At 45.3% G+C, this 27884-nt stretch overlaps 1 protein-coding gene and 1 pseudogene across 1 annotated transcript in view; one reads left to right on the top strand and one right to left on the bottom strand.

Moving 5' to 3' along the window:
• Ogdh (oxoglutarate dehydrogenase Nc73EF) overlaps positions 1-27884 on the top strand; it is a 281327-nt gene that overhangs the window by 32802 nt on the left and 220641 nt on the right. Inside the window, exons 4-6 of the mRNA XM_065438718.1 lie at positions 12153-12253; positions 17100-17254; positions 23393-23539. Of these exons, the coding sequence (XP_065294790.1) occupies positions 12153-12253; positions 17100-17254; positions 23393-23539 (403 nt within the window). The remainder of the gene's footprint in view (positions 1-12152; positions 12254-17099; positions 17255-23392; positions 23540-27884) is intronic.
• Positions 193-10109, bottom strand: LOC135907051 (uncharacterized; annotated as a pseudogene).

Here is a 27884-nt window from a genome sequence, read left to right as displayed (position 1 = left end):
AGGAAGATTTCGTCATAACTCCAGATGCCAATGCCTGCACCGTGACAGTATAAGACAAAACACAGCCGGGATTTATTCGATGGTGAAGCGGGTGTTTTCATACTGGTATAGGTATCGGTCCTACGTCCGTGCCGCACAATTTTTGCATGAAAGCGCCGCAAAGATACGATGGGGTGCCATTATACCGGCATACTAGTGCAGACATATATGTCGATTACTGTGTGCAGGATCAAACATTTCGACAACACGCTGAAGATCTATCTTATTGGCAAGAGATTGCTCGACCGCAAACGCAGCTAGGTTGCTCAGATGGTTATTTGTCATCTTGCTGCGAAGATAAGTCTTCAATTTTCAAAGACATGAAAACGTGCACTCGCAAGGTGATGACGATGCCAGTATTAGCACGGCGATGACAACTATGTTGTGCAGTTCATGGAAGGCTAGTGTATATTCTCCCAAGATAGTCACCAATTGCATCAGTGTGTCTATCTTGCACTTCCTTTCGGCTTCGATGCATTGAAGAAGTTTCGTTATCAGCTTGCACTCAACTTCAACGCTTTCGATGTGGTATGCACAGTGCTCGGTGAAAGGCTTGTGTAAGGAGATGTCCATAACTTTCACTCCGTGGGTAGAGAGCGCTAACTTTGCAGAGTACATCGTTATTCTCCGTGAACCGCCTAGTCAGCTCCGCAATCAGGTGGCCCAAATTGGGCACGAAAACTTTGACTCTGAATGTTTCCTTTGAATGTGGAGACCCTTCTTCAACGGGCCAGCCTTCGCTCAATACATACTGTTCTAAATGCAGTGGAAGGCGCATCATTCTCTGCTTTTATCTTTGAGACACCCCGTTCTCCTCAGAATTACTGCAGGTTTGCACCCAGACAGTGTCAAATGCGTTCTGCAAATTTATCATTTCGGAGACCTCCTCAATGAATGTGCGTGCCATGAGGCATGCCTGACTAATGTTGCAGTCTACTTTGCAATAGGGCTGAGAGAACCTTAAGGCGGCTGAGTACCTTGGTAAATAGGTTTAAATGGAAGAGAAGCAAGAAGTTCATTTTTTCAAGCAGACCCCGAGCTTCTGTTGCCCGCCTGCTGTTTGTAGGGATGAATTCGGCGAGACATACAAGGATGGCAGGAAATCTTTTCATTGCCGCTGTGCAAGCCGCTATCTGGCAGGCCCATTGTGTATCCTTGAGAAACTGCAGCTCTATCACTGGCAAAGACAACCTTTTCTGCACATCCCCATACAGAGAGGGAATTACAGATCGACTCAGGAAAACAGAGGCATTCTAAAGAAAAAGAAATCTCTCACCGGTTTTATGACCTTGCAGATATCCACAATGACTAGATTGAGACGGTGGTTCATGCAGTGGACGTACACTGCCTGCGGCACTTCGTGCCTGAACAGTCTGGACGCTCCTTGAGGTATCGCTCATGACATTTGCACCATCATATGTTTGAGCAATGCACAGCTGAGTATCTATGCCGCAGCAATTCAATGTTTCCCTTACACAGCCCAGGAGCATCTTTGCATCCATGTGCTCAGTGTTGTGGAATCCAAGAAACTGCTCAATGACAGCCTCACTTGCGTAGTGCCTTACTACAACTGATAATTGATCCGTCTTGCTTAGGTCCTTGATTTCATCGACAATAAGCGCAAAGTTCTTGGAGCTTTTCATCTCTTCCTTTATACTTGTTAATGTGATGTGACTGAGAATTTAGAGGATCTGGTCTTGTATCGAATGATGAATGTGCTTCGTGTTCGTTGCTCCACCATTCAGTTTCTTTCTGACAATATCATCATATTTGTTAAATGAGTTCAAGAGCTCAACAAAGTTTCTCTTGTTTTCACTTGTGGCGCTTTCATCGTGGCCACCCCTCTGAGCGATTCCCTGAGCAGCAGTGAATCGCAAGATACCTGCGACTCTTGCTATATAGAGGGGATTTACCTGCACTTCCCTGGAGTACGCATTGCTGAGATGTGTTGGAACTGACTTGTTCTGCCCTCCCGACTTGATCTGTGTGTAGGAAACCCACAATGTCTGGCAAGACTTTGCCAGACACGAGTGCACGAGTGAGTTTTCATGCTTTCTGAAGCCAGCACCTTTTCCTAGGGCTTTTTTCCAGTTACTGTATCCATTGTTGACAAATGCAGATTTCTCATTGGCTCCAGTAGAAAACATTCTGCAAGGGTAACAGAAAGCTGCTGTATACATGACAGTAGTGCGACAAAGAAGGAGACGCAAGAAACTCGCTTGGCGTCGAATATGCACATACCCTCTGGAGCTTCCTGGGCGTTGCCACATTACCCTCTTGACAGCTGTAATTATCCATGACCCCCCGCAAAAGTATTGCAGAAACTGCAGTGCTTACCTTTCTACTAACATGCAAGTCCAGAGGCTAGCTAGAAAGAATGGTATAGAGGAGGGGGGGGGAGGAAAAGAAGAAATAGGATAGGATAGATGCATTCGCTAAACAAGTGAATAACAGCCTTGCCACTCTTCGCTCGCAGTTCCCATTCAACTGGAAGGGAGGGGGGGGGGGATAGAGAAGATTAGATGAGAAGGTAACAAAATGCTACTACCACGACAATACTAACTACAACAGTGGTTGCAGGGAAACGGGATAAATTTAAATTTGAGGTACGATATGATCTGTCCCTGCTATTTCTGAAAAACAAACACAATGCAAATATGTCAAGCGGACAGCTTACGCTGGGCATGCAGAAAAATAGCCACATTAACTGCAGGATCTAGGCGACACCTCGGAAATGTCAGCATGTCAAATCAACACTTCAATGCTCGTCGCAGTAGCTTTGCGGCTGTGTAACATTTCGAGGTTGCAGAGTTGATCCCGACCACGGCAGCCACATTCCGACGGGGGCGGAATAAAAAATGCCATAATTCAATTAAAGTGTAATACTTCTGCCACGATGCGATGTGCCATGTGAGGCAATGACAATACTCAACCCTCTCAGACGTTATAAAATATAGCGCTTAACAATGGCACAAGAAAACGCCTCTCACTGTGTGTTCTGTGTACTATGCAGACAAACAGCAGGGGTGCACGCAAGGTAATGTTTGTGAACTCAGCACTCTCGCGTTGGACTGAACGTTGAAGAAAGGAAACATTCGCTGTCAACATCACCACTAATTATCATCAATCAAAGCAAACAGCACAGAAAGCTTCGCATACATCGATTCCCACAGTGCGTGGGATCTACATAATTTTTCCTTCATTCCTACTATCGGACGTACTCGTCGATGGGCTTGGTGGATTCCTGGCCCAAACGCCACATTGAGCTGCAACACTCCCAAGTGCGTCAGCATTCAGTGCACGTGTCTTTACTGACAAGCACTTAGGTTCGTGGAGCGAATGGCTAAGTGGTGGCATCCTGCAAGGGTGGGTGGCTTACCGGGTCTTTTTGAGAGTAGGCGTCGTCGTCCTGATGGTTTTCTGTGAGAAAAGCTGCGACTTAGAAGGGTCACGACCTCTCAACTCGTTTGGCCCCACTGGCAACTTTGTGGCCAAGGCTATTGCATCCGAGAAACGAACGTGCCGGTTCACGCTAGCAGTCCGAACAACAAAGAAATGCAGCCCATTTTTAAATCTATTTAGAACCGTTGGAGCCATTTTTATCTCACTGCAGCAGTTTTCTCTATATTTCAAGCGCCTATTCTATGACAAGCGCGAGGGTAGTTGCTTAATGAAATTTTCTGTAATAAATTGTTATGCTTAAACAAGGCCGACCTTTGTAAGTGGCGCTGCTCTCATACTTCTGCCTCCAAGTTATAAGACACTAAAATTGACATTTATTTTCATACTGTCTACCTTGGATCAGCTTTTCTGTGCTCTTGGAGGGGGAGGGCAGGCGGAAATTTTAGGGGGGGAGGCGGCCATACCCCCCTCCCTGGTACCGGCCCTGCTAGTTAGCACTTCTGCTTGTCTCAAAAGTAACCTGTTCTGTTCATTGTGGTGCCTCATATTATTTGGAATCATGAGGGGGCATCTTGAACCTGAGTTTGTGTGTTTGACAGTAGAGTAAACTCTCTTTAACAAAACAGAACCTCTAGGGACACCAGGGAAATCAGTTACATTTATTTGGAGTTTATCAAGAAGTTTGAGCTCAAGGATATACAAGATGTTCTTTTGAAAGTGGCAGATACTTTATTGCCAACAGCAGATAATGGTGCGACAGTTACAAATTGTCTACTTTCACGTAGTCACTGACAAGCGCTAGCAGCAAAAAAACATAATTGCAAAAATAGAGGAAAGGTCATTTAGTTAAAAAAAACAATTATTAAAGCAGCCATTCTTGAAGGTCTCGAAGTCCTGAAAGGTATTGTATAATACCTTTCATTTGATTTTGTCTCCAGCGTGAGCACATTGTGCGGGCTTTTCTGTGCCTACATCGGAAATGCTAAGCAAACTTGGAGTTCACCGTCATTGTCAACACAGGAGAAATCACATCCAGCTACAACCACAACAGAGCCACACTGACAAGTGTGGCTTAGTTTCATTTCCAGTGATATCTTTAGTTCAGTTTACCTGGAGTTGGAAAAAAATATGGTTATATTTAACATATAGATTATGTGCGAGCACCCGACAGCATTAGCTCGTTCTCTGCTCATTCAAGGTTGCCAAGAACGAGACCGCAAAATGGAATCACTTGCAACAGGCAAGGCTGCTACACTACCGCCTGTTGAGTTAGTCGGTTTAGATAGGGGACCCAAATTTGATCAGTTTTAAGTAGATATGCGAGAAATATTTGATACAGTGTATGTAAAACAAGTTAGTTGTCCATAGAAAGTAATTCTAGTTGTGAGTCTATTGTATCTCTGCAAAGCTGTGTCTTCATTATTCTATTCCAATTAGACCTGACGCATGCCTTAAGTATTAAAAAGTAAGAACATTGTAATAAGTGTGTGCGCTCGTGAACATACAACAGTAACTTGTGATGAGTTTGCGAAGCAAGCGATCACAAATGCCCCCGTGTCTAGATTCAACCATAGTTTCATACAATAATATTGTAGGAAACTCTATGGCTACGCTCTATGGATTCAACAGCTTTCGTTGCAAGTGACGTGCGCTTAGGCATGAAATTATTAGGTAGAGACGTGTTCCGAGGTACCTTTGTGGGATTTGTAGACTAAGCACTGTAAAGCTTCATATGCAGTTATTTTTCACAATATAGTGCATATTGTTACAAGCACGGGGAAAAGGAGTTTATTTAGGCGTGCGAGAGCAGGAATGGCAGGCTACGAACAACGGGAATGGCCGCTGCACAGTCTTCATTCTCTTTCCTTCTCTTCTTAATCCCCACGTCCCTTTTACGCGCTTGGACGTAACATACCTCTCCTTGCAGACAAAACCCACTGGGCGAGTCAACTAGCTTGTCTTGGTGTGCAGGATTTCAACCGTGTGACATGCGCGACTTGTGTCTTAGCAGAACGTCTACTAGTGTTCGTGAGGCGCGCGAGAGTGTAGTTCACTTTGCTGACTTTGTCGATGACAATATACTGTCCATCGTAGTTTGCCAGCAGCTTTTGGCACAAACCGTGCTTTTGGTAGGAGTCCAAAGCCAAACGAGATCACCAGGGTGATATGTAACAGGCCGATGTCGTGCGTCGTAGCGGGCTTTGGAGTTTTCTTGTGATGCCAAAGTCCACAGACGCGCAAGTCTCCGAGCCTCTTCAGCGAGGCATAGCGTATCAGCGACCGTAGGATTGTCGTGGTGGTAAAAAGTAAGGACAGTGTCGAGCATATACCGGGGCGGTTGAGCATATAGAAGGAAGAAGGGGCTGTAGCCGGTTGTCTCGTGTTTGGCGGTGTTGTAGGCGTAAGTAATAAACGGTAGAACTTCATCCCAATTCTTGTGATCGGACGCAACATACATGGAAAGCATATTGGCGATTGTTCAATTAGTGTGCTCAATGACGCCGTTTGTTTGTGGATGATACGGCGTCGAGTGCCTGAGGTGCGAGTTACATAAACGTAGAAGCTCTTCCACGATATTCACCGTGAATTGACGTCCCCGGTCGCTTATAACACAAGGCGGTCCATGTCGCAAAACAATAGCGTGAAGTAAGAAGAGCGACACTTCGGTGGCAGTGGCTGATGGTATAGCCGCCGTCTCGCAATAGCTTGTGAAATAGTCGGCGCAGACAATTATCTAGCGGTTCCCCTTACATGACTTTGGAAAAGGGCCTAACAAATCAACTCCAACTTGCCGAAAGGGTGAGCTGGGAGGCGGCACAGGTTGAAGGAGACCAGATGGGGCAGTGGTTGGGCGTTTCCTACGTTGGCACTGTATGCAGCTGGCGACATATAACTCAACCGAATGTCGCATCTGGGCCAGTAAAAGCATTCTTGAATGCGATAAAGGGTGAGCACAGTGCCTAAGTGACTGGAGGTAGGGTCATCGTGCATAGCCTGAAGGATTGCTGGCTGGAAATGCTCCGGCACCACTAAAAGGAAGCGTGCACCTGTGCTTGAGTAGTTCCTTTTGTACAGGAGCCTGTCCCGTAGACAGTAGCTGCTTGTTGCACTTGAATGGGCAGAAGTGAAGAGTGGCTCCAATTTGGTGTCTGTCCGTTGTTCTGCTTTGAATGCATCAATGTCTGGAAAAGCAGATGTCACAGAAGCGATGATGATCCAAATCGTCTGCGTCGCAGTCCGTCGTGGTAAGCGGCATACGGGAAAGGCAACCTGTGTCAGCATGTTTTCAGCCACTCTTGTTGGAAACAGTGAAGTTATATTCCTGAAACCTCAAAGCCCAGCACGCAAGGCGACCACGAGGGTCGCGAAGGTTCACAAGCCAGCACAGGGAATGGTGGTCTGTGACGACTAGGAATGGGCGTCCGTACAAGTACGAGCGAAATCGCTGAACTGCAAAGATTTCAGCGAGGCATTCTTGCTCTGTCACCGTGTAATTTCGTTCAGGTTTGCTTAACGAGCAGCTTGCATAAGCAATCACGTGCGGATGGTCGTCATAACGTTGGACCAAGACGGCACCTAGAACGACGCCACTAGCATCTGTGTGGATTTCTGTCAGAGCAGTAGGATTGCAGTGGCGAAGAATAGGTCGGGAGGTTAGCAGGAACTTCAACTGACTAAATGCAGACTCTCACTCGGGTGTCCACTCAAACCGTGCATCTTTATGTAGCAGATTTGTCAGAGGATAAGTGATGTCAGCAAAACCAGGAATAAATCGGCGAAAGTAAGAGCAAAGACCCAGAAAACTACGAAGTTGCTTCACTGACTGCGGTGCACTGAATGCCTCAACAGCTGCCGTCTTGAGGGGATCAGGCCGGATACCGTCTTTGTCAACAAGATGACCCAGCATAAGGGTTTGACGGTCACCAAAGTCACATTTCTTGGAGTTCAGAACCAGGCCAGCGTTTTTGATGCAGTCGAGGACAATATCCAGGCGCGTATTGTGCTCATTGAATATGCGCCTGAATATAACAACGTCGTCAAGATAGCACTTACAGATGTTCCATTTTAACCCACGCAGAATGGTGTCCATGAACCTTTCAAAGGTTATTGGAGCGTTGCACAACCCAAATGGCATCACATTGAATTCGAATAATCCATCTGGTGTTATAAAGGCTGTTTTCTCCTTGTCTGCCGGGTGTATTGGGATTTGCCAATATCCTGAACGCAGGTCCACTGAAGAAAAATAAGAGGCTGAATGAAGGCAATCAACTGCATCATCAATCCGGGGCAGTGAGTAGACATCCTTCTTAGTCACGGTGTTTAATCTTCGATAATCGACGCAAAATCTCCAGTTACCGTCTTTCTTTCTGACGAGTATAAGGACTCGAGGACTCTTGTATTATCCCATTTTTCATCATGTCACTCACTTGTTCCCCGATTATGTTGTGCTCGTTGGGCGACACGCGATAAGGCTTTTGCCTGATCAGGCGCGCAGATCCCGTATCGATAGTATGGCGCATTCGTGACTCGGGAATCGAGAACGCTTTGTCCGGCTGCGCAAAGTCAAACACTGACAGATGCTTAGAAATCGTATCCACCAAGATATGGCGCTCCCTTGCGCTGAGCGACTTGTTTATCATAGATAAAAGCTTTTTGTCTGAGACATGGCAAAGGCCAGCAGGTTCACAAGGCGGGTCTGTTAGTACGGCTACGGACGAAGACGTGTATTTTGTAAAGTAGGTGAGTTTCAAACCGTCTGGAAGCAGGACGGGTTCTGCCGAGCAGTTGGCCATCCACTAGCCAGCACGTCCATTGCCGATGGATACCACACAATGAGGGACAAAAACGTTCTTCTTCACACACTTCAGATGCATTGGCTCTACGGAGGCATCGAAACTGTCTGGAACTTCACCGCGACATGCAACTGCCACGCACACAGAGGTGGACGCAGGCACAACAGTATCTGCAGACACACAAAGTTCACCTTGACTGCAAGTCTCCTCTAAGAGCCCGGACGAAACATGGCCATCGACGCAAACGTCCCCCGTGCGACAATCAACGGTCGCACCACACTGCCGCAAAAAGTCAATGCCCAAAATCACTTCGTGCGTCGATCGGGGAATAACTACAGACTCGCTGCTCACTCCACAAAACATTGCAGCCTGGTCCCACCGAAATACAACTTTGCGCCCCAACCTACCTTTAAAACCAAGACTCATTACGGATACAGTTGCTCTGGTATCCACTAAGGCCATTGTAAGAACACCATCAACAAGTACATGCACTTCGTTCTTAATCATAGCAACTGCAGGGGGCATTTCTGTCGATAGCACGTGTCGAGCGACCTCACCCCCATCGGCCGTGCTAGCTAGTTTTCCGGTTGTGAAGGTGAGGCGGAGCGGTGCACTGGCGATGGAGATTGACGTAAACGCGGTGCACGAGAAGTTGGCGGTGGTGTCAAACTCCTTTCAGATGCTGGTGAGTGGCGCCGAAAGCTTCTCTGCCAGTAATCGTTGCCGGGAGGGACGCCAGCTGACCAAGAGGTTGAGTATGGCTGTTGAGTTGTCCTCATAGGAGGTGTGGTCCTTGTTGAAGACCCCGATCGACCATTCCACGTTGTTGGGCGACGATTGCGAGACCTCGCTATGTGGCCCCCAACACCGCATTGGAAACACACCGGCAGATGCCGCAAATTTCTATGTTCTTCCATGTAGTCAGGCATGTTGCTATCGACTGCATAGCCAGCAGGTGGGTCACATTCATCATGGCTAGGCATCGGCCGCCGGGAGGCGTGCGCGCGACGAGGGCATTGGGCGTAGTCATGATCTTGATAGCTTATGGTCCCTGTCGTTTGTGGGGTAGACCTATACTTGACGGTCGCTGAGTGAACCGTGGGTTGCCATGCGGTTGAAATGGCCATGTTTCTCATCTCGTGTGGTGAGCATGCACCAGCGATGCCAGGTGTGCAACGGTACATCTCTCCCCAATGGAGCAACTCTTCGCGAACAATCTGCCGTATTGTTGATGCAAAGTTAACACACGACCTCGGGTCTACACTTGCCATCGTTGTGACATTAGCCAGGCGACCTAACTTAGGTATTATCCGTCGCATCTTCAGCGTCTCAAAGGTCCTGCAGTGGCAAATGACGTCAGACACGGAATCCAAGCTTTCCTTGCCGATCAAAAAATTCTAGACTTCTTCAGCTATTCCTTTCAACAAATGTCCAACTTTGTCATCTTCAGACATTTGAGAGTTGACTATGTTACAGTTTCAGCACTTCTTCGATATAGGTCGTACAGGTCTTGCCGGGAATCTGAGCTCTTTGCGAAAGCGTCTGTTCAGCGCATTTCTTTTTCGCGCTAGAGCCTCCAAAACATGCTCTGAGCTCCTCGACGAAAAGCTGCCATGAAGGGAGCGTGTCTTCGCGATTCTCATACCAGACGAGCGCAGTGTCGGTAAGGGAAAACACAACATTGGACAACTGTGCGGTCGAGTTCCAACCGCTAGATCGGCTCACCCTTCGGTAGTTCGTGAGCCGCTCGTCGACGTCTTCTCCGGCTTTTCCTTTGAAAGTGAGTGGCACCCGGTAGTAATGCCACAGAACACCAGGTGCTGGCCTTGAAGCCGCGTCAGATCCTTCGGAAATCTGGCAGGCGTACTCAGGCATGTCAGCTGAGGGTGACGGAAGTCCGGCAAGTCGAAGGCTTCGGCGAAGTTGTAGCAGCGTAGGCTCCGTGGTTACAAGGTGTACCCTGCACCATCCATCAATTTGTTACAAGCACGAAGAAAAGGGGTTTATTTAGGTGTGCGAGAGCAGGAACGGTAGGCTACGAACAACAGGAATGGCCGCTGCACAGTCTTCGTTCTCCTCTTTCCTTCTCTTCTTGATCCCTGCATCCCTTTTACGCGCTTGGACGTAACAATATCACGTTTGAAGAATTTTATAGAGGCACATCATTATGCTTTCGACTCAATCAGCAGCCTTATTTACAGCATAAGAGATCCTTAATAACGTGCGGCTAAATGTAAACATTTGAGCCTACATCACCCTCCACCAAAGTGCGGTCACCGCAGGCGGGAACTGAGCTTGCAACCTTCGGCTGTACAGCAAAAGACAGTCACATAGCCAAATCGTCGTTATATGGGACTGAAACCAAACTTTTTTTGCATTGTCTTCATGGAAAGCCAACCAACTGTAAGGCTGTTGTTCCGTTTGTGTGGCAATTTCATTTAAACAATATGTGTTTACCGAGATTCTGCTGTAGTTGTATGCTTTAGCAGTGGAATAAGAGAACATATGGATGGGCTTTAAAAAGTTGTAGGCATAGAATGACTGAGGAATTGCATCCAGTCTGATTTTAATTTGCGAGGTTGTAAGTAAAGGGGCTCTGCAATGCCTGTCGTCTACTTAGCTGTTTCTTTACCACAAAGATACCAGGAGAGACTGAAATGCAGTAAAGTGTGAACAGGAGTGTCAAAAGGTGCCTTTGAGTTCAGGGCATGGACATAACTTCGTGTAGCAGCACACATATGGTTGCAGTAAGTGTTGAGTTGAAAAATAACCCCAATTTGAGGCACAAGACTGTTGTTATGTTGCAGAAGAAAAGGAAGTAAAAGATGTCACATCAGTTTTGCTGATGAACTGATTGTTCAGCATCAGTATTGCATTTCACGGAAGTGTGCATCTGTCTTGGAGAGCTTCCATGTTGAGTTGCTACTTCTTGTTAAAAAATCTTTGGCATTGCTTGCAAATACTTTTTTCTCTTGTTAACGTATGTTTCAGCATTAATTTGTTTTATAGGGCTCCTATAGTAGTATTTAAAAACTCGGAGAAGAGAGAAAGAAAGAGAGAGACAAAACTTTAATAAATGTCCTTGCTGGGGTCAAGCAAGGCAGAGGGCCGGGAGACTTGCCCCACCGGAGCCCTCCTTCCTCAGGTGGCGGCGGCCAAGCCAATTCTGTTAGCTTTTGATTTGCCATCAATTGAGATTTGTGCAATGCTTGCTTTTATGCCTCCTTTAATGATGTTAATTCTGTGTTTCTCGGCATTGGAGAGGCGTAGGAATATAGAGTACAGGCATCTAAGCACCAGCTTTCATCTCCCCCCCTGATTTTGATGCCATTTTATCATGATGCACAGTGCAGAGATCCCAAACGCATGACAGAGTTTCTGCACCTAGCAGTTTCACGATCATTCTTGAGAAGCCAGGCACCTGTATTGAGTCACAAGCTCTCAAAAGTGCATGAATGATAGTTGTGGGAAGTTTAGTGTTACGGGACTTTCAAAGATTGGCCTTAAAGGCTAAATACCTTTTGGTGCCCATTTCTCCTTGCTGTTGTGTCTGTCACAGCTGCCAATCATGTGCAACTCATTCTAAACTTTTCTGTGTGTATTCCATAATATTGTGTCACTGTCAAGTATGTACTAGATTTTATGGCTCTAAAAACGAAAATCACACTTAAAATAAGTTCTGCATTGTCATTTAAGTGTCAGTGCTTGAGTTGATCTCGCATTGTGATTGATGGCAAGAAGCTGATGTATCCAATGTTCTGTGGAAGAAAATGCAGTTAGAATTTGCATGTCTGTACCCTTTGGCTGGCTTTTGGCCTTACCCACAGTCTTGCTCTGTTCTGTTCCTCTGATTGTATGGGTGCCCTTGGTCTCTCCCTTGGTGCATTTCTTCCCCTACCCATTCCTGTTCCCCTGCAGAGGAGAAAGACATGGATCGCCTGTTTAAGCTTCCTGCAACCACATTCATTGGTGGTGAGGAGAGCAACCTGCCACTGCGGGAGATACTGCGGCGACTGGAGGTGGGTGGGCAGCATTTTGTGTGCACTAGACTCTAAGGCAAATGGTTCCATAGGCCAAAAGTCGTTTGGTGATTCTAATGGAGACAAAGTGATCAGGTGTAGATTACTGTACAGTAGGAGGAAGCAAGGCAAAGACTTTCTACTAGAACTTGTCATTGAGTTGTTTGCCTCTTGGTGTTCTGGGAAGTGGCTTAAGTATGTGCAGCCATTAAAAAAAAAAAAATGCTAATAAAGCTAGTCAGTTTCACTGCTTGTGCTGTTTCCCGATCATCTGTGAATTGATTGGTTGGCCTGCTTGAGGTAGTGTTCACACTTTCTCTACTGTTGACGAGTATAGTCGTCATAGACATTTGGGCCGTATAGCCGATGGCGAGTGTAATCGTCATCAGGCCATGTTTCCGGAAACCTCTGGGAAATTTGGCACACTTTTCGTAAATTCCTGTGCCATGGAAAGGATCAAGAACTGCTATGGCTTCATCATGTGACTTAGCAGCTTTTTGTGCTCTTTAATTCCAGGTTCATGTGGTAATGCGTCTTCTGAAAGTTTTTCTATACTGTAGGTCTCCATTTCATTATGTAAGCCGTTGGATGTTTATTTGACATACCAGTGAACAAGCCAAGTGCAAAATAAGAAATTTTAGTAATGAGAAATGCAGCACAAACAGTTGGGACTTGAGTCCTGGTTAATGAAAAACGGTGCAGGATATAGTACTACAGAAAGACTACCAAGATGCTTGCACAATGCGCAGGACTGCACCTGTGCTGTGTGTTGATGTGCCCCTGTTTCTATCCTCGTGTATTTCCTGCCATCATCTTTGGTGTAAAGCACCACACAGTGAAGAAAATTTGTTCTATGGAAAATTGAGGACAACATAACCACAGAAATAAAACCTTTTTTTGTAATAGACTGTGATGATTTCAACATTATCTATTGCTACAACTTAGTCCATTGGGAAGTTACAATCCTATTATTAAGTCTGCAGTTTGTAAGTGTGAGCTCGTACTACACCTGCACACAGTGTTAATTGCGATTTTTTTGTCCCCTGATTTTCTGTATGAAAGGTAAAAATTCTATGTGAAATCGTGAGAAAAAATATTTTTTTGTGGACGTGGGAACACTGAAACTTATATAGGCTAAATAAACCTTTCTTATGTTTTTGGGGGGGTGGGGGGAAGGGGGGAATGATTATTTTTACGAATGTGCAGCCGTGATGCAATGTCAGTGCTCTTTCAGAAATTCTTGGACCTGCTGTTATTTACAGGTGGAACTCCATGGCTGCTGTGCCCATGTGGCAATGGCCAGTTTTTCTTTTTTGTTTGTCTGCTTTTTGACTAATAATTTTACTAAGAAGGTCTGAAAAGCGTGTCCTTTGTTTAAAGGAAGGGCTTCTATATGCTTGGTTGGAGCTGTTGCTGATCTGTGTAGTGTGGTGCCCCCAGTTCTTCCGAGCCCCATAGGGTGCAGAGAATTTGTGATAGCCTCGCTCTTCAACAAATAGAGCTACTGTCACATATTTTTACGCATGTGTAGTATTTTGATGAAAGGCATACACAGAGACACTTGTGTAGCCTAGTTACTATGGTAGCTGGTAGCTATGGCAGTCTGGTGGCTTTGATGTCTCGATATTATGCAGGCTAGCAGCATTCGTTCTTTCTTCCTGAAACAAGTCTGGAGACAACACATGCCGCTGCAGACTGCCCGCATGCTATGACTAGTGGTGATGACAGGAGGCTTTGCCAGTTCCCAAGCTCAAGAAGTAGCCACGAAAATTTCTAAAACAACTGGAAACTAACCAATCCAGGCTACAAATCAGAAAAACAGCTAAGTGGCGACACAAAATAGTAACAGAAATGCATTGCACACTGCTCAGTGCAAATACGAGAGATAAAATTGAACTATTACTAGGTGTTACTTTATCATGTAAGACAGAATTGATATGGAGTGTAGAAGAATGAATGCTATTGTCATAGGGCAAAGTGTGACTGCTCTTGTAAGATGAAATTATTACAGGAATTTTGTGGTATTGCTGCAATTCCTGATAGCTTTTTCAGAAGTAGCAAAAAGTAACAGCAGTGAAGGAGCTGAAATTTTTTTTATTAATAGTGGACCTCAAAAGTCGCTACTTGAGCTCAGAGTAGCCAAACTTGGCAGCTATGATGATAAGTGCTGCAGGGCTAATCATATCACAAATTGCCCATCTAATTGTACAATGCAATCTGTCTCAACAAAACCCCCCTAAGTGTTGTGCACCCCTAAAAAAATGTGATATCTTGATGCTTTTTAATAAATTGAAATAGAATTTCCAAGAGGTGTCCGGGAAATTTCAAGATGCGCGGCACTGCCTGCACACGCAAGGAAAACATGCTGTCATCCTTGAAGCAGTGTACCATTTTGGCTAGCCTTTACAGCTCTAGAAACGGTTAACTGTACACTGAAGCGACTATGGTACTTGTAGCATGCTAGGACTGTAGAAATCAGCTTTGTCCAATTCAGCTGATCAGGTGTGGAGGGAAAGGCAGTTTTCACGACAGCAGTGCCAAGGGAGATGGTCAACTAAGTTGTGCTACTTACATTTGACACTGAACCTTTACTTTTGCCACTTTAGCATGATAAGGCTTGAAAGTTGTCCACTATGCATTTTTTACTCTTTATCTATACACTTGAGCCGTGTGTTATTTTATAACTGTTACGGGGGAATACAGATTTGGCACTGCCTGTGCTTGCTGTTTGTCAGCAGTGACTAGAGTACATCATCATAAAGAATCCCCTGTGATACGTTGGGAAGGGCCACGATTATGGCACCTGTGCATGAGGTTCTATAATATAACAGTTAAGAGTAGCTGAGAAAGTGTGAGAGTAGTGTTGAAGATTGAAAGGACACTAAAGGCAAATAATGAGTGAAGCTAAAGTGATAGATACGTGCTTGAGAATGTCTAAGCGTCAATATTATCATGAAAGAAGCTTTAGTAATCGAAAAATTGAGGTAAATGCAGGACACAATTATGCTCCCTTGGGACATTCAAGTACTAGCCTGATGACGAAGGCACTCTTCATTATAAGTCAACCACTAATAATAAGATCTTTGTATTGCATTATAAGATCAAAGAAAATGTTACTTGTCGAGTTCTATTTGATTTTTAGAAAAACAAAGAACTCATGGACATTACCGTTGACAAATGGCTCAGGCGGTTGAAAGATTTCGTTTTCTCCGCTCCACTACGCGCTGGCCGTGCTTTCGCACTTCAGTAGTTTCATTATTACGTAGTGCTGCACTGGTTTTGTCGGTTTGCAAAACTTAAGTAAACTGCAATTAGCACAGGATGCCACATCCATGTGATATTGTGGCATTGCCGAACGGTCGACGCCACTTGACCAAGAGCAGTGGCAGGGGTGAATCCAACGCTCGGTCTTGGCTTGGTTTCTTCATGGTCGTGCATTTGCATTTTGTGCAGAAAACCATAGCCCCGTCTGTCTGGCGCCATTTTACTCACCGACGGTAGTAAAGGGCGGTGATGGTGTGTGCATCGTCACCACTCCCCGCTCAGGGGTGGTTTATCAGGGGCGGGCCATTTGAATTGCGCTGAAGATTTATATGCGGACCCTTCAGATGCAATTGTCTCGTTAAGTCTTGGCTTGAAACAAGCGCTACAAGGTTTCTGGAATGGTATTTTAAAAGTAGACGTTGACTTAGTATGTGCCTTTAGTGTCCCTTCAATATGCAGAAAACAAAGGTACTGTTCAATAGCCTGTCAAGAGAACAAGGATTCCTAATTGACAGTCAGCCTCTAGAATCTGTGCAAGAGTATGTTTATCTAGGTCAATTACTTACAGGGGACCTTGATTATAAAGGAAATTTACAGAAGAATAAAAATGGGTTGGAGTGCATATGGCAGGCATTACCAAATAATGACTGGTAGCTTGCCACTGTCCTCGAAAAGAAAAGTCATTGCAATCAATCATTGCATTCTACCGGTACTTACATATGTGGCAGAAACTTGAGAAGTTAAGGCTCATGTAATGAGTGACAGAACGAAAAATGTTAGGGGTAACGTTAAGAGACAGGGAGACAGCAGTGTGGATTAGAGAGCAAACGGATGCAGCCGATATTGCCAATGTTATTTCAGCGTTGTTACAATATCGGCATTTGTAGGCACTACAAAGGTGCCCAATGTATGAATTGTCAAGCCTTTGCCACAAAGCTACGCTACTGCATCTTCAGGGATTGGAGTTGCCAACTTCCACCGATTTTGCTGGACTGTTTCATACTTTACCATAAAGTTCCGAGCCCCAACATATCCCCGTTGGAACAACTGTTTGACCCAGGTGAAATCCTGGTGAGATTTGGCGCTACCATTTTCCCTTTGAGCACGGATGTGCTAGGCAGCTCGAAAAACATGTGGCTCGCAATACCCACGCTACCTTTATTTTGTCCAGTTTGTTCTTTTTTTTTCTTGTCAGCAACATTTTAGTAAAGAAACTATGTTCTGTTATGAAGGTTTGCTGAGACTACGGAAATTGGGTGCATGCGTAGCAAGTTAACTTGTGCTGCAGGTATGACAAAATCCACAATTGCATTGGAAAAAATGATTGTGATGCACTATTGCAAGCAGCAATTAGCCATGAGAGGGGTTGCATTATATGAACTACGAATTTCAGAAGAAAATACATGGAATGTAAGCTTCACTGCCATGTTTCTTAATTAACTGCATTCCCCCTAGTCCCAGTCTATGTTTCTGCAAAGGAGATTTTGGCAATCATGCCCAGGAGTGTGTCACCTTTGTCTCGTGCTTGACAAAGAAATCTCCATCTTTGACTAATTGTTTCTTCTGTGCATCTGTGTTGCAGAATGTGTACTGCACAAGTATTGGTGTGGAATACATGTTCATTAATGACCTGGACCAGTGCAACTGGATTAGGGAGAAGTTTGAGTCGCCTGGTGTCATGCGGCTCAGCAAGGATCGCAAGCGCCTGCTGCTGTCGCGTGTTGTTCGATCCACTAAGTGAGTTGCAGATTCTTCTCTAAACAAAATAATTCCACTGAAAGGAATAGTAGTTTTTGCTTAGTTTTGGTAACTGCACAAAAAGCATTGGGCAGTCTCTTAATATGGGGCCATCATTATGATCATCATGACAAAACTCTGCCTTAATGCAAACCACTTACTGTTGTCAAGCCTGTACCTGGAAATCTTGCGTCTGAATGTCTACGTTTCTCCATTCTTTGGTGTGTATGTTACACTGGGCTTCTCAGCAAACAAACAGGCAAATAAACTTAAAAGCAAGCAAACAAACCAAGAACACTAATGGTATCTTCAGGTGGTAGTATTTGAGTGCTCTACAGCACTCCCAAAGGCTAATCTAGGGCATTCTGGCTACATTCAAATGGTTATTTCTAGGGGTGTGTGAATACCGAATAGTAAGTCTCGAATCAAATCAAGAAAAAAAAAGCCGAATATCGGATCGAATACCGAATAACAAAATTATTTAATAGAAGCTCGAATATTTACAAATTCTCATGCAAAAAAAAGTTGCTGTTGTACGTGATCTGGGATCAACTTTTCCCTCCGGGCTGTAACAATGTCGCCAGCCGTTGAAAACAACTTTTCGCTTGGTACACTCGTTGCTGGAATGCCCGTGTACTTCATGGCCATCTTGCACAGTCCTGGGAAGTATTGCTTGCCTGCTTCTTTCCAGAATGCTAGAGGGTCTTGGTCCTTACTGATAGTGGGCTCTCGAAGGTACCGCTGAAACTCCTTGATGTTGGCTTGGAGGAGTGTCTTTTTTGTGATGATGCTGCCAGCTTCTCAGTGCTGTCCCGATACTGCTGACACACTCTTTGTGAGCCCGTACCTGTTGACGCTTCAGTACAGTCACTTGATGCTTCTCCTGGAGAGCTCTGCAACTCGGTTCTTGCAAGCTTCAAGGGCCTTGTTTCCTGGAACGTTTGAGCACAAAAGAGGTTCTTAAACCTTGGGTCACAGGCAGTTGCCAACACATACCCCTTTTGCTTGTCCTGCCCTGGAAACCTTGTCCTCATGCTTTTCAGCAAGTTCTTGCAAACTCTGAGGTGTCATCATCGGCTGCAACGCAGGCTTTCAGGACCATTTGTATTCCATAGAAAAATGGTACTACTGACGACAAAGTTGCATACTTCTGGCCACTAAGATCTTTGGTCGCCGATGCAATTAGTTCAAGAGCTTTGATGAGCCCAGCCATTGCTTTCCGCTCCTGTAGTGTCAGGTTGGACACAGTTGTCTTAGAGGTGGCAAGCTTTAAACAGACGGCTTCTTTCAGCTGCACAAGACGCGGAAGCATGCCATGCTCACTGTTCCATCTTGTTTCCACGTCTTGAATAAGTTCTAAAACTGAGAGCTCCATCCGTCGCTGGCAATCCTGCAGTCTTGCCGCAGCTTGGGCACTGTGTTTATAGTGACCAACAGTTGCGCGACACTTCTTGAGAATGGCAGGAACTCCTGCTGTTTCTTCTTTGGCATCTTTTATAGCTAGTTGCAGTGCATGGCCCATACATTGGGATGCAAGAAATGCTCCTAAGGGCTGCACGGAAGTTTCGGGCATTGTCTGTCACCACGTAGACTGGCACTTTCTACAGTGGCAGCTCCCAGTTATTCATCATTGCTTGCAGGTGCTCCAGGATGTTGCAAGCAGTGTGGCTCTTGGTCATACACTGATTGTCCAATACAAAGCTTCCCATCTCGAAATTGGAGGTTAAGTAGTGGCAGGTGAGGCTGATGTAACTTTGGTTAGACTTCGACGTCCACAAGTCACTTCTAAACGAGATCGACTCTATGCCTTCCTGGAAGTCTGCATGCATTCTCCCCTTGACATCCATGACTGTGTCTCTGTACATCTCCGGGATGATTGTCCTCGAGAACATTGTGCGGCTTGGTATATTGTACAATGGCGCCATGTGGTTTATCAGCTCTTTGAAACCTCGATTTTCTACTCGGATGTAATGCTGAAGGTCGAGCGCCAGCATTCGGGCAATCCTGGTGGTTATCGCTGTTCTCTTGTGTTGCACTAGCTCCTTGCCCAACTTCAGCGTACTTTTGATGAGCGGCTGTGCACCGTCTGGTCTTCCTCGCTTCCCGCTGTCTCTCAAAAATATGCTGTGCAAATAAAAATGCTTGTTCTTGAAATGGTTCGCAAGTGGCGTCGTCATACTCGATGGCGTTCAAAGTTTCGTTTCACAGCTTTTGCACTTTGCCTCTCGGGCTGAGTTCTTTACGAAATGTTTCCAAATGGCACTTTTCGTTCGTTCAGTCATGTTGCCCCTGACTGAGAGCAGGATCGTCGGACTATGTTTTCCGACAGGTAACTCGAATGAAATTCGCGAGCGGAACACGTCGGCTTGGTTCCGATAGCGAGGGCCTTGGTGGTTTCGAATCGCCCGGTGAAACGGCGGCAACGGCCAACAACACAAGCGCGTGGGGGAAACTCTGGAAGAGAAACTGGTGCCACCTCTATCTCGCTTGCAAAAGGAGAGAAATTTGTTGGCTCTGCGGCCGAGACGTGGCGCAAGTGTCGCTTGCGCCGGCCATGCAGCGAAGCAACAGCCAACACAGCAGGCCATGGTGCCGTGGTGCACGGTTTCGCTGTTTGCAATAGTGCGCTTTCGTTTTGTGCTCACGAATTGCAGTCTCCGATTCCTCTCAAGTGTATCTACAACTTTTGCTTGTGAAGGAAATGAGACATGGTGCAGCCTGTGCGAGCGGTGCAAACAAATGGCTGTTTTAGTTGTTTCACGGTTTGGCTGTGTCACTACCACAGTTACATCTGCATGCTGTGACATTCAAGCTTTGCGTATTTAGAGTCGTGTGTACACTTGGCCATGATGGAACAGTAGAACTGAAATTTGTTTGGCACATTACCCGCCAACCAGGCTTGCCGAATATATCGAATATTCAGATAACCGAATAGTTAAAATTTGATTCGCGAATCGAACTATTTGAGAAGTTAAAGTTCGATTCGTATTCATATATTCGAGTATTTGCACCCTCCTAGTTATTTCCAATCACTTGACTCCTGAACTCTGCACTCTCAGTATTGCCGTTGGAGCAGCTGAGAAGTCTGCTCACATTCCGTTCACATGACCCCGCCCTTTTCCGTGGTTACCCTTGTGAATGGGGTCTCTCGCTATGTTCTCAGTGACGATGAGTACCATTAATGGCGACACTGGCTGTGTTACCAGCAGTTCCCCTCGGCTTGCGCTTCCTTCCCTCTCACTGCTTCAAAAAGCAGCGGGCTGTTTGGTTAGCACAAGAAATCTGACTTGGATCCAGAGTGCCTCCAGCATCAGAGGATCACAGCAACCCTCCAAAGATGTCATCATTCCACATCAGTTAAAGCTCTCTTCAATTAGATATGTGGGGTCAGAGTAATGGAAGGAGCTTTTAGTCTCAGTGATACGGTTCTGACAACAGCAGATTTGAACTTCCTGAACTGCAGGGCCCCCATCAACCGTACTTGGCATTAGCATCTACAGTAGAACCTCGTTCATATGTTCTGTAAAAAAAAAATGAGAAAAACATACTAACCAAGAAAACATACGATCTGAAGTGATTAAAAAGTTTGACAGATTCACCTGTACTTGACATCTACCTACATCAGGCAAAGCATTGTGCGTATCGTTGTGGCATGAAGCACCATGAAACACGAGACACCAATGCGTCGAGATGGTAAGCCTCCAGCGGCCTGAGACACATTTTGTTGTTCTTCTATTGCACAGTGTTTTAAAATGGCGACAGGAAACCGAAACAAAATCGAGCTGGTGGGTGACGCCAGATGCCGCCGAAGCGAAATGTGAAGTTCATATTGCGCTGCCTGCAGCAGGTAACGGCGGCGCATTTGGATTATCGCCTACTAAAGCATGCAGTATGTTACTAACAGGATTACGCCTCACGTGCTGTAAAGCAGATAGGTGAAGATGCTTATCTCAATAGGGTTGGCGGCGATAGCTGTGTGCGATGACCTGGAAGGAGATTTGCAGCTACCAGAATAAGAAATTCGGTGCGCGCTGCTGTTTTCGCATGAGACTGGCGAGCAAGTATTGTGGTGAAGCTGCTGTGGGAGCCAGCTACTGTTCCTGATCGTGCGCCTCGCGCATTTTCTTGTTTACATAAAATCTAGCGGCCAGACAGCATATTGTCACAGACAAAGCCACAAGAGACTTCGGTCGACGCTATAGATCTCTTTATATATCGCTGTCCTGGCACCTTCGTCGTTCTCTTCTTCTGGGAGCCACCCAACATGCCTAGCATGTGGCACCGAATCGCACCGAGTTGCTGTCAGCTGTGTCGAGGCCGTGGCAATATCATATGATCGCAGTTTGGTGATGTCCTGAACGTCGATGCCAAAAAATCGTGTTTTCCGGGATGTATGAACTGGAAAAGATAAGCGTAACTCTATTAGGTCATTGTGTTCTTGATCGCAAACGTTGGCGCTAGGAAATCGTACGTAATGGGATCGTATCAATGAGGTTCTACTGTATTCACATTCAAGCCATCACTGCACAAACACCATCTTCTGTCTGGCTTGAGGAGCACAGCTAGAAGTGTAAAAGAACACACTGAGTGGATGCCACTAGCACATTACTGTAGATTTTCCCCACACTTTTCCTCGCTAAAGAATGCGACAAACTCTATTTCGCCAAGCAGGTAAGTGCATTCCTCTGTGCTTGGCAGTCACCTTTTCTTGTAGTCAGGCAGCTGTAAGTAATGAAGGGAGGAATGCTCTGCACAGCTATGGTATGGCAAAAGATGTGAACTTAAGCTGGTTGTTACATGTTCAAGTTAACATAAAAGTAACAGTGCACAGGACAGAAAGAAGAGAAGGAAATGGACAAACCACTGTCTTTCAACCAATTTTCATAGCACACACAACAGTATTTTAAGTTTCAGTAAACAGAAAAGGATAGGAGCTAACAACCAAGTGACAAAAAAGGCAAGAAATAAAGCAAAAGCATAAAATCAAAACCACGAAATGGGCATCATCATTCACACCAAACAAGTGCAATTTCTTAACAGAGTAGGGAGTTGCTGATGTCACGCAGCCTCTGCTAGTTCTTTACTAAGGTGACAGATGGTGTAGCAATGTTTCTTGAATACTGCTCTCTGGCGTACAGGCTTCAACGAACCTGATTATCCCATTTGCACAACGACACTTTTTGCCACTCAATATCTTCAGGCTGAAGAATGTGTGTGAATGATAACTTCTGCCTCGGCCGACATTTCTCTTGTTTCTCTTGTTGCTCTTGCTTGAAATGGCTGAAAACATTACATTGAAACCGTGTGATGAAATTCCTTTATTAGATTGTGGAAAAGAAATGCATGGTTTTCAAAGAAACAAAGATCGGGAAATGAAAACAGTTTGTTACATTGTGGGTTTCCTTAAATTGAGGTTCGTTATATCGAGGTTTGACTACAGCGTAACCATTTATTTTGCGTGGCAGTTCCCAGTCAGTCGTTTTTGCAAAGGTTGCTGAAGTAAGCAGGCAAGAATTTGAAAAGGCCTAAATAAACTGAAGCTGTATGCAAAATTTGCTCAATAAATTTAAAGAAAAACAAGTTAAAAGGAAGGGGGCGAAGGCATCGATCAAGGTGTTCACGGAAACCAGAAATGCTGCGCATAGATCCCTGTTCAGTAGTTCGTGCTTTGTTATGTTTTCTTGTAAATGGAAGCAAACACTTAACTCACACAGGCTAAACTAGGTGATGCCACGGTTTGAGATTAATAGCATTTTGTAATTAAATGTATAAGGTACCGCAAGAAGTGCTCATTTGTTGCTAACATTTGTTCGACATGTTGCGGTGGCTGTGGTGTTGCTCTGCTGAACTCGAGGTTGCGGGTTTGATCGCGGCCATGGCAGTCGCATTTTGATGGAGGCGAAATGCAAAAGTGCTTATGTGCATAAATTTATATGCGCGTTAAGAACCCTAGGTGATCAAAATGAATCTGGAGTCTCCCCACTACAGTGTGCCTCATAATTATATAGTGGTTTTGGCACGTAAAATCCCAGAATATAAATTTTTTAGCATTTGCTCACTGAACCTAAGCAAGAATGTGATGCCACTTACAGAAGGCACTAAACACCAGCCCTCCTTTCGGTGGGGTTTTTATTGCAGATTTGAAGAGTTTCTGGCCAAAAAGTGGGTTTCAGAGAAGAGGTTTGGATTGGAAGGTTGCGAGGTGCTCATCCCTGCCATGAAAACCATAATTGACCGCTCAAGTGAGCTCGGCATTGAAAGTATCGTGATGGGTATGCCTCATAGGTGAGTACCTTACTTTTGCAAAGCAAATCTTCAGAGATTGCTGCTTCAAGTCTGCCTGTAGTTGCTCTGAAAGAGGTCCCTTAGTGTACTGCATATTTAGGGGGCACCTTAGACTAGGAAATAGTTCCCAATCTTAGGAATGTCCAATTAAGTGGACGTTTCGTCACATTTTTTTCTCGTAAACGGGAAATTTTAGAGATACATTAGTGCTACCCATTTGGGGAAGAGGAGAAAGGTGCGCACAGAAATAAATGTGGCAGAGGCCAATGTAGCTGTTGCTTGGACAGCACTGCATGGAATTAGTGGGGAAGTGTATGCACAGCCAAATGTGATGCGGCAAATGATTACCATTAGGCTTCTTTGTAGAGACTACAATCGAGCCTTGTTGTGTGTGACAGACACATTGTGGATGTGGAAAACAATGAGAAAGAAGTGTACGTAGCCAGAAATCGGATCGTGTTTCTCGAATTGAAGTAGGCCATCAGTGAAGTTATTTTATTCAGCAAATTGGCAGTCCTGCATATCCACTGCAGTGGCTCACTGAATGGCATTGTGCTGTGGAGCACAAGGTCACAGATTTGATTCCTGGCAGTTTAGGATCTCGAGAGGAGATATCTATAAAAATTCAACTCCAGAAAAGGCGGAGTATAGGATGAAGCTAGTATGAGCCATACAGGTGATCTTGTTGTGCATCTGCTGCAGACGAAAAAGGTCCAAGCCATGCCCAAATGTGTGATGCATATAAACTAATGGCACTTTAATGGGCACTATAGAGAAACACTGAAAGTGTTCTTTCAAAACTCTGCTTTCACTGTTTCATGATAAGAGATTTATACGCGAAAGTAAAGGCTAAACTTCAGTTTGTTTTTTAGTTTTGCACAGAAACCATAGGCGGAAAGTTTTCATTTTCACAGGGGGGGGTACCAGCTTTCCGGACCCCATATATGTGCGTGCATATATATATCTTCTAATATGAATACGGTACAAGAGAACAGCAGGCAGCACGTCTCAACCAGAGCAGCTCAGGCAATCTGGAGCTCGCACCTCCTGGACGACTGGCGATGTGTCTGCAGCGCCGGGCATTACTCTTCACTGCAATTGCCCCTTATAGGAAAAGTAGCCATCCTGGCGACTCATAGTGAACACAGAATCATGGGGTCGTAATACGGCCTCAGGCGTTGTACATGGACGGTTTCACGACCACGACAGCGTTGGTCCGTCAGTGGTGTGACAAGTTCGACAATATAGTTCACAGGCGATGTCTGCGCGACAACACGGTAGGGTCCTTGATATTTGGACAAAAGCTTAGATGAGAGTCCTGCAGGAACAACATGAACCCAAAGCCACACAAGGGAGTCCCGAAGAAAATGACAATGCGGGTGATCACCGTCACGTCGAGACTTTTGTTGCCATTGGTCGACGACTGTAAAGGAACGGGCAAGCTGACGGCATTCCTCTGTGCGGCGGGCAGCTTCAGAGATGGGCGTACATTCGGATGAGTCGGGTCTGTACGGAAGAATGGTGTCAAGGGTTGTGGAAGGTTCGCGGCCATACAAGAGGAAAAATGGGGAGAAGTTTGTGGTCGCCTATGGTGCAGTATTGTAGGCAAATGTGATGAATGGCAAAATGAGGTCCCAATCAGTGTGATCAGAGGCGACGTATTTGGAGAGCATGTCGCTAAGGGTGCGGTTAAATCTTTCCGTCAGACCGTTAGTTTGAGGATGGTGGGCAGTGGTGGTGCGATGAACGATGCGACATTCAGCAAGGAGCACGTTTACGACTTCAGAGAGGAAGACACGTCCTCTATTGCTGAAAAGTTCGCGAGGTGCGCCGTGATGGAGAATAAAGTTTTTCAGGAGGAAGGATGCTATATCACGAGTGGTGGCCGCAGGCAGAGCGGCTGTTTCTGCGTATCGTGTCAAATGGTCGACGGTGACGACTATCCAGCGGTTCCCGGAAGCCGTGCTCGCAAGGGGTCCATACAGGTCAATGCCAATGCGATCGAAAGGCCTGGCAGGACACGGGATTGGCTGGAGTGGACCAGAGACATGCTGAGCAGGAACCTTGCGGCGTTGGCACTGAGGGCACGACCGAATGTACTTGCACACACAGGTGTACATGCCACACCAATGATGCCTGAAGTGAAGCCGGGTGTACGTCTTGAAGACACCCCCATGTGCACACTGCGGGTCCGTATGGAAGGCAGAACATATTTCACCACGAAGATGTCGAGGTATGACCAGCAACCACTTGCGGACGTCAGAGACGTAATTCCGGCGATAGAGAAGTCCATCCCGAATTTCGAAGTGAGATGCTTGACTCTGGAAAGCTCGAGAAGGTGAAGGAACAGTCAATGGGTTTGAAAGGAAGCAGATAAGAGTACTAATTAAGGCATCCTTGCGTTGCTCCGAAGCCATGTTGCAGCCTGCTGGGAACGAAAGTACTTGGTCAACGGCAGAGAGGCAGGCATCGCTTTCGGTTGACACGGGCGAACGGGAAAGCACGTTGGCATCGGTGTGGCGGCGGCCAGACCTGTAGACAACGTGCACATTGAAATCTTGCAATCGTAAAGCCCAGCGAGCTAATCGACCTGAGGGATCCTTCAACGACCTGAGGGATCCTGCAACTTAGGTGGATCTGTAGCTTCCTTACATCGCGCGTTCAGTTTGTTTCTGCTAATGAATGTACTTCCTCTCTAGCCCCTGTCGGCTCAGGCGTCCCTCAAGGATCTGTCCTGGGCCCACTTTTGTTTCTTATATACATTAATGACTTACCTATTAATATTTCATCAAACATATGTTTATTTGCAGACGATTGTGTGATATACCGCAAAATTTCCAATAACTGCGATGTAACAGCCCTACAAACCGACTTAAATAAAATAACTGATTGGTGCAGCACGTGGAAAATGCAACTTAACATTAAGAAGTGCAAAACTATGAGGGTTTCTCGTACTAACTCTAGTTCTCCAAATTATTCTCTCACTAATATATCACTTGAATGTGTCACCTCGTATCGTTATTTAGGAGTAACCATAACTAACAATTTGTCTTGGAAATCACATATTGATATCATAGTGTCCAAAGCTAACCGCACTTTAGGGTACCTACGCCGAAATTTTTCTCGTGCGCCATCATCATTAAAACAATTACTATATACCACTTACGTTCGCTCGCAACTTGAGTATGCTTCATCAATATGGGATCCCTGGCATTCAACACTAATACATACGCTGGAAGCTATACAAAACCGTTCAGCCCGTTTCATTTTAAATAACTTCAATCGGACAGCAAGCGTAACACACATGAAATGTTTATTAAACCTTCCTCTCTTATCCGACCGCCGAAAACACTCACGCATTTGTCTTTTTCACAAAATCTATTATCATAACACCTTTTTACACACTCTTTGGATCAGGCCAGCACCTTTCATTTCTTCTCGTCGTGATCATAATCAGAAGGTTAGCATATCTCATTTCAATACTATCATGGGCGCAAATTCATTCTTACCAATGACTAGCAAAGACTGGAACAGCTTATCCCCTTCATTAACAGGTATAATTAATCCACTTATGTTTAGAAACGCACTTGAAAACGAACTTTTGTAATATACTTACCATTTGTCTTGCCTATGTGTGTACCTTTCTCTATTGCAGCGTTTTCATCAGTTTTCATCAGCATCATGATCAAAAAGTTAACAATGCATTTTGTAAATCTACTGTACATATTATGTTTTTTTTTAATCTCTTTACCATTGTGTACATCACATTTGTATTTGTATCTTTTGTACCTCTGTTTATTATCATCGGATGTCAACTCAATTAGCAATTATTACTGCTGTTATAATTATTTTCTTGTTTGAGTTACTTTTACCGATGTTTACTTTGTACTCCCTTAGCCCCTCCCCTCTATAATGTACTATGTACCTTGAGGGTAAAATAAATGAAATGAAATGAAATGAAATGAAACGTGGACAGCCAACAAAGTGCATGGTGGTCTGTAATCATGTCGAAGGGGCGGCCATAAAGGTAGGGTCGAAATTTACCAAGTGCCCAGATTATGGCCAAACATTCCATTTCCGTAACGGAATAATTTTTCTTGGCTTTGGTGACAGTGCGGCTTGCGTATGCAACGGCGTATTCGTCGAATCCAGATTTGCGTTGCGCAAGCACAGCGCCGAGTCCAACACCGCTGCCGTTGCTGTGCACTTCAGTCGGAGCTGTCGGGTCGAAGTGACGCAGTATAGGTGGCGAGGTCAGTAGACGACGCAACTCTTGGAAGGCATCGTCAGAAGCGGATGACCAAATGTAGTCGTTCAAGTCGCTCCGTAGAACCTGATTCAAGGG

This window comes from Dermacentor albipictus, unplaced genomic scaffold (genome assembly GCF_038994185.2).
Source record: "Dermacentor albipictus isolate Rhodes 1998 colony unplaced genomic scaffold, USDA_Dalb.pri_finalv2 scaffold_14, whole genome shotgun sequence".
NCBI classification, from domain to species: domain Eukaryota; kingdom Metazoa; phylum Arthropoda; class Arachnida; order Ixodida; family Ixodidae; genus Dermacentor; species Dermacentor albipictus.
This window is presented reverse-complemented; position numbering and strand designations above follow the sequence as displayed.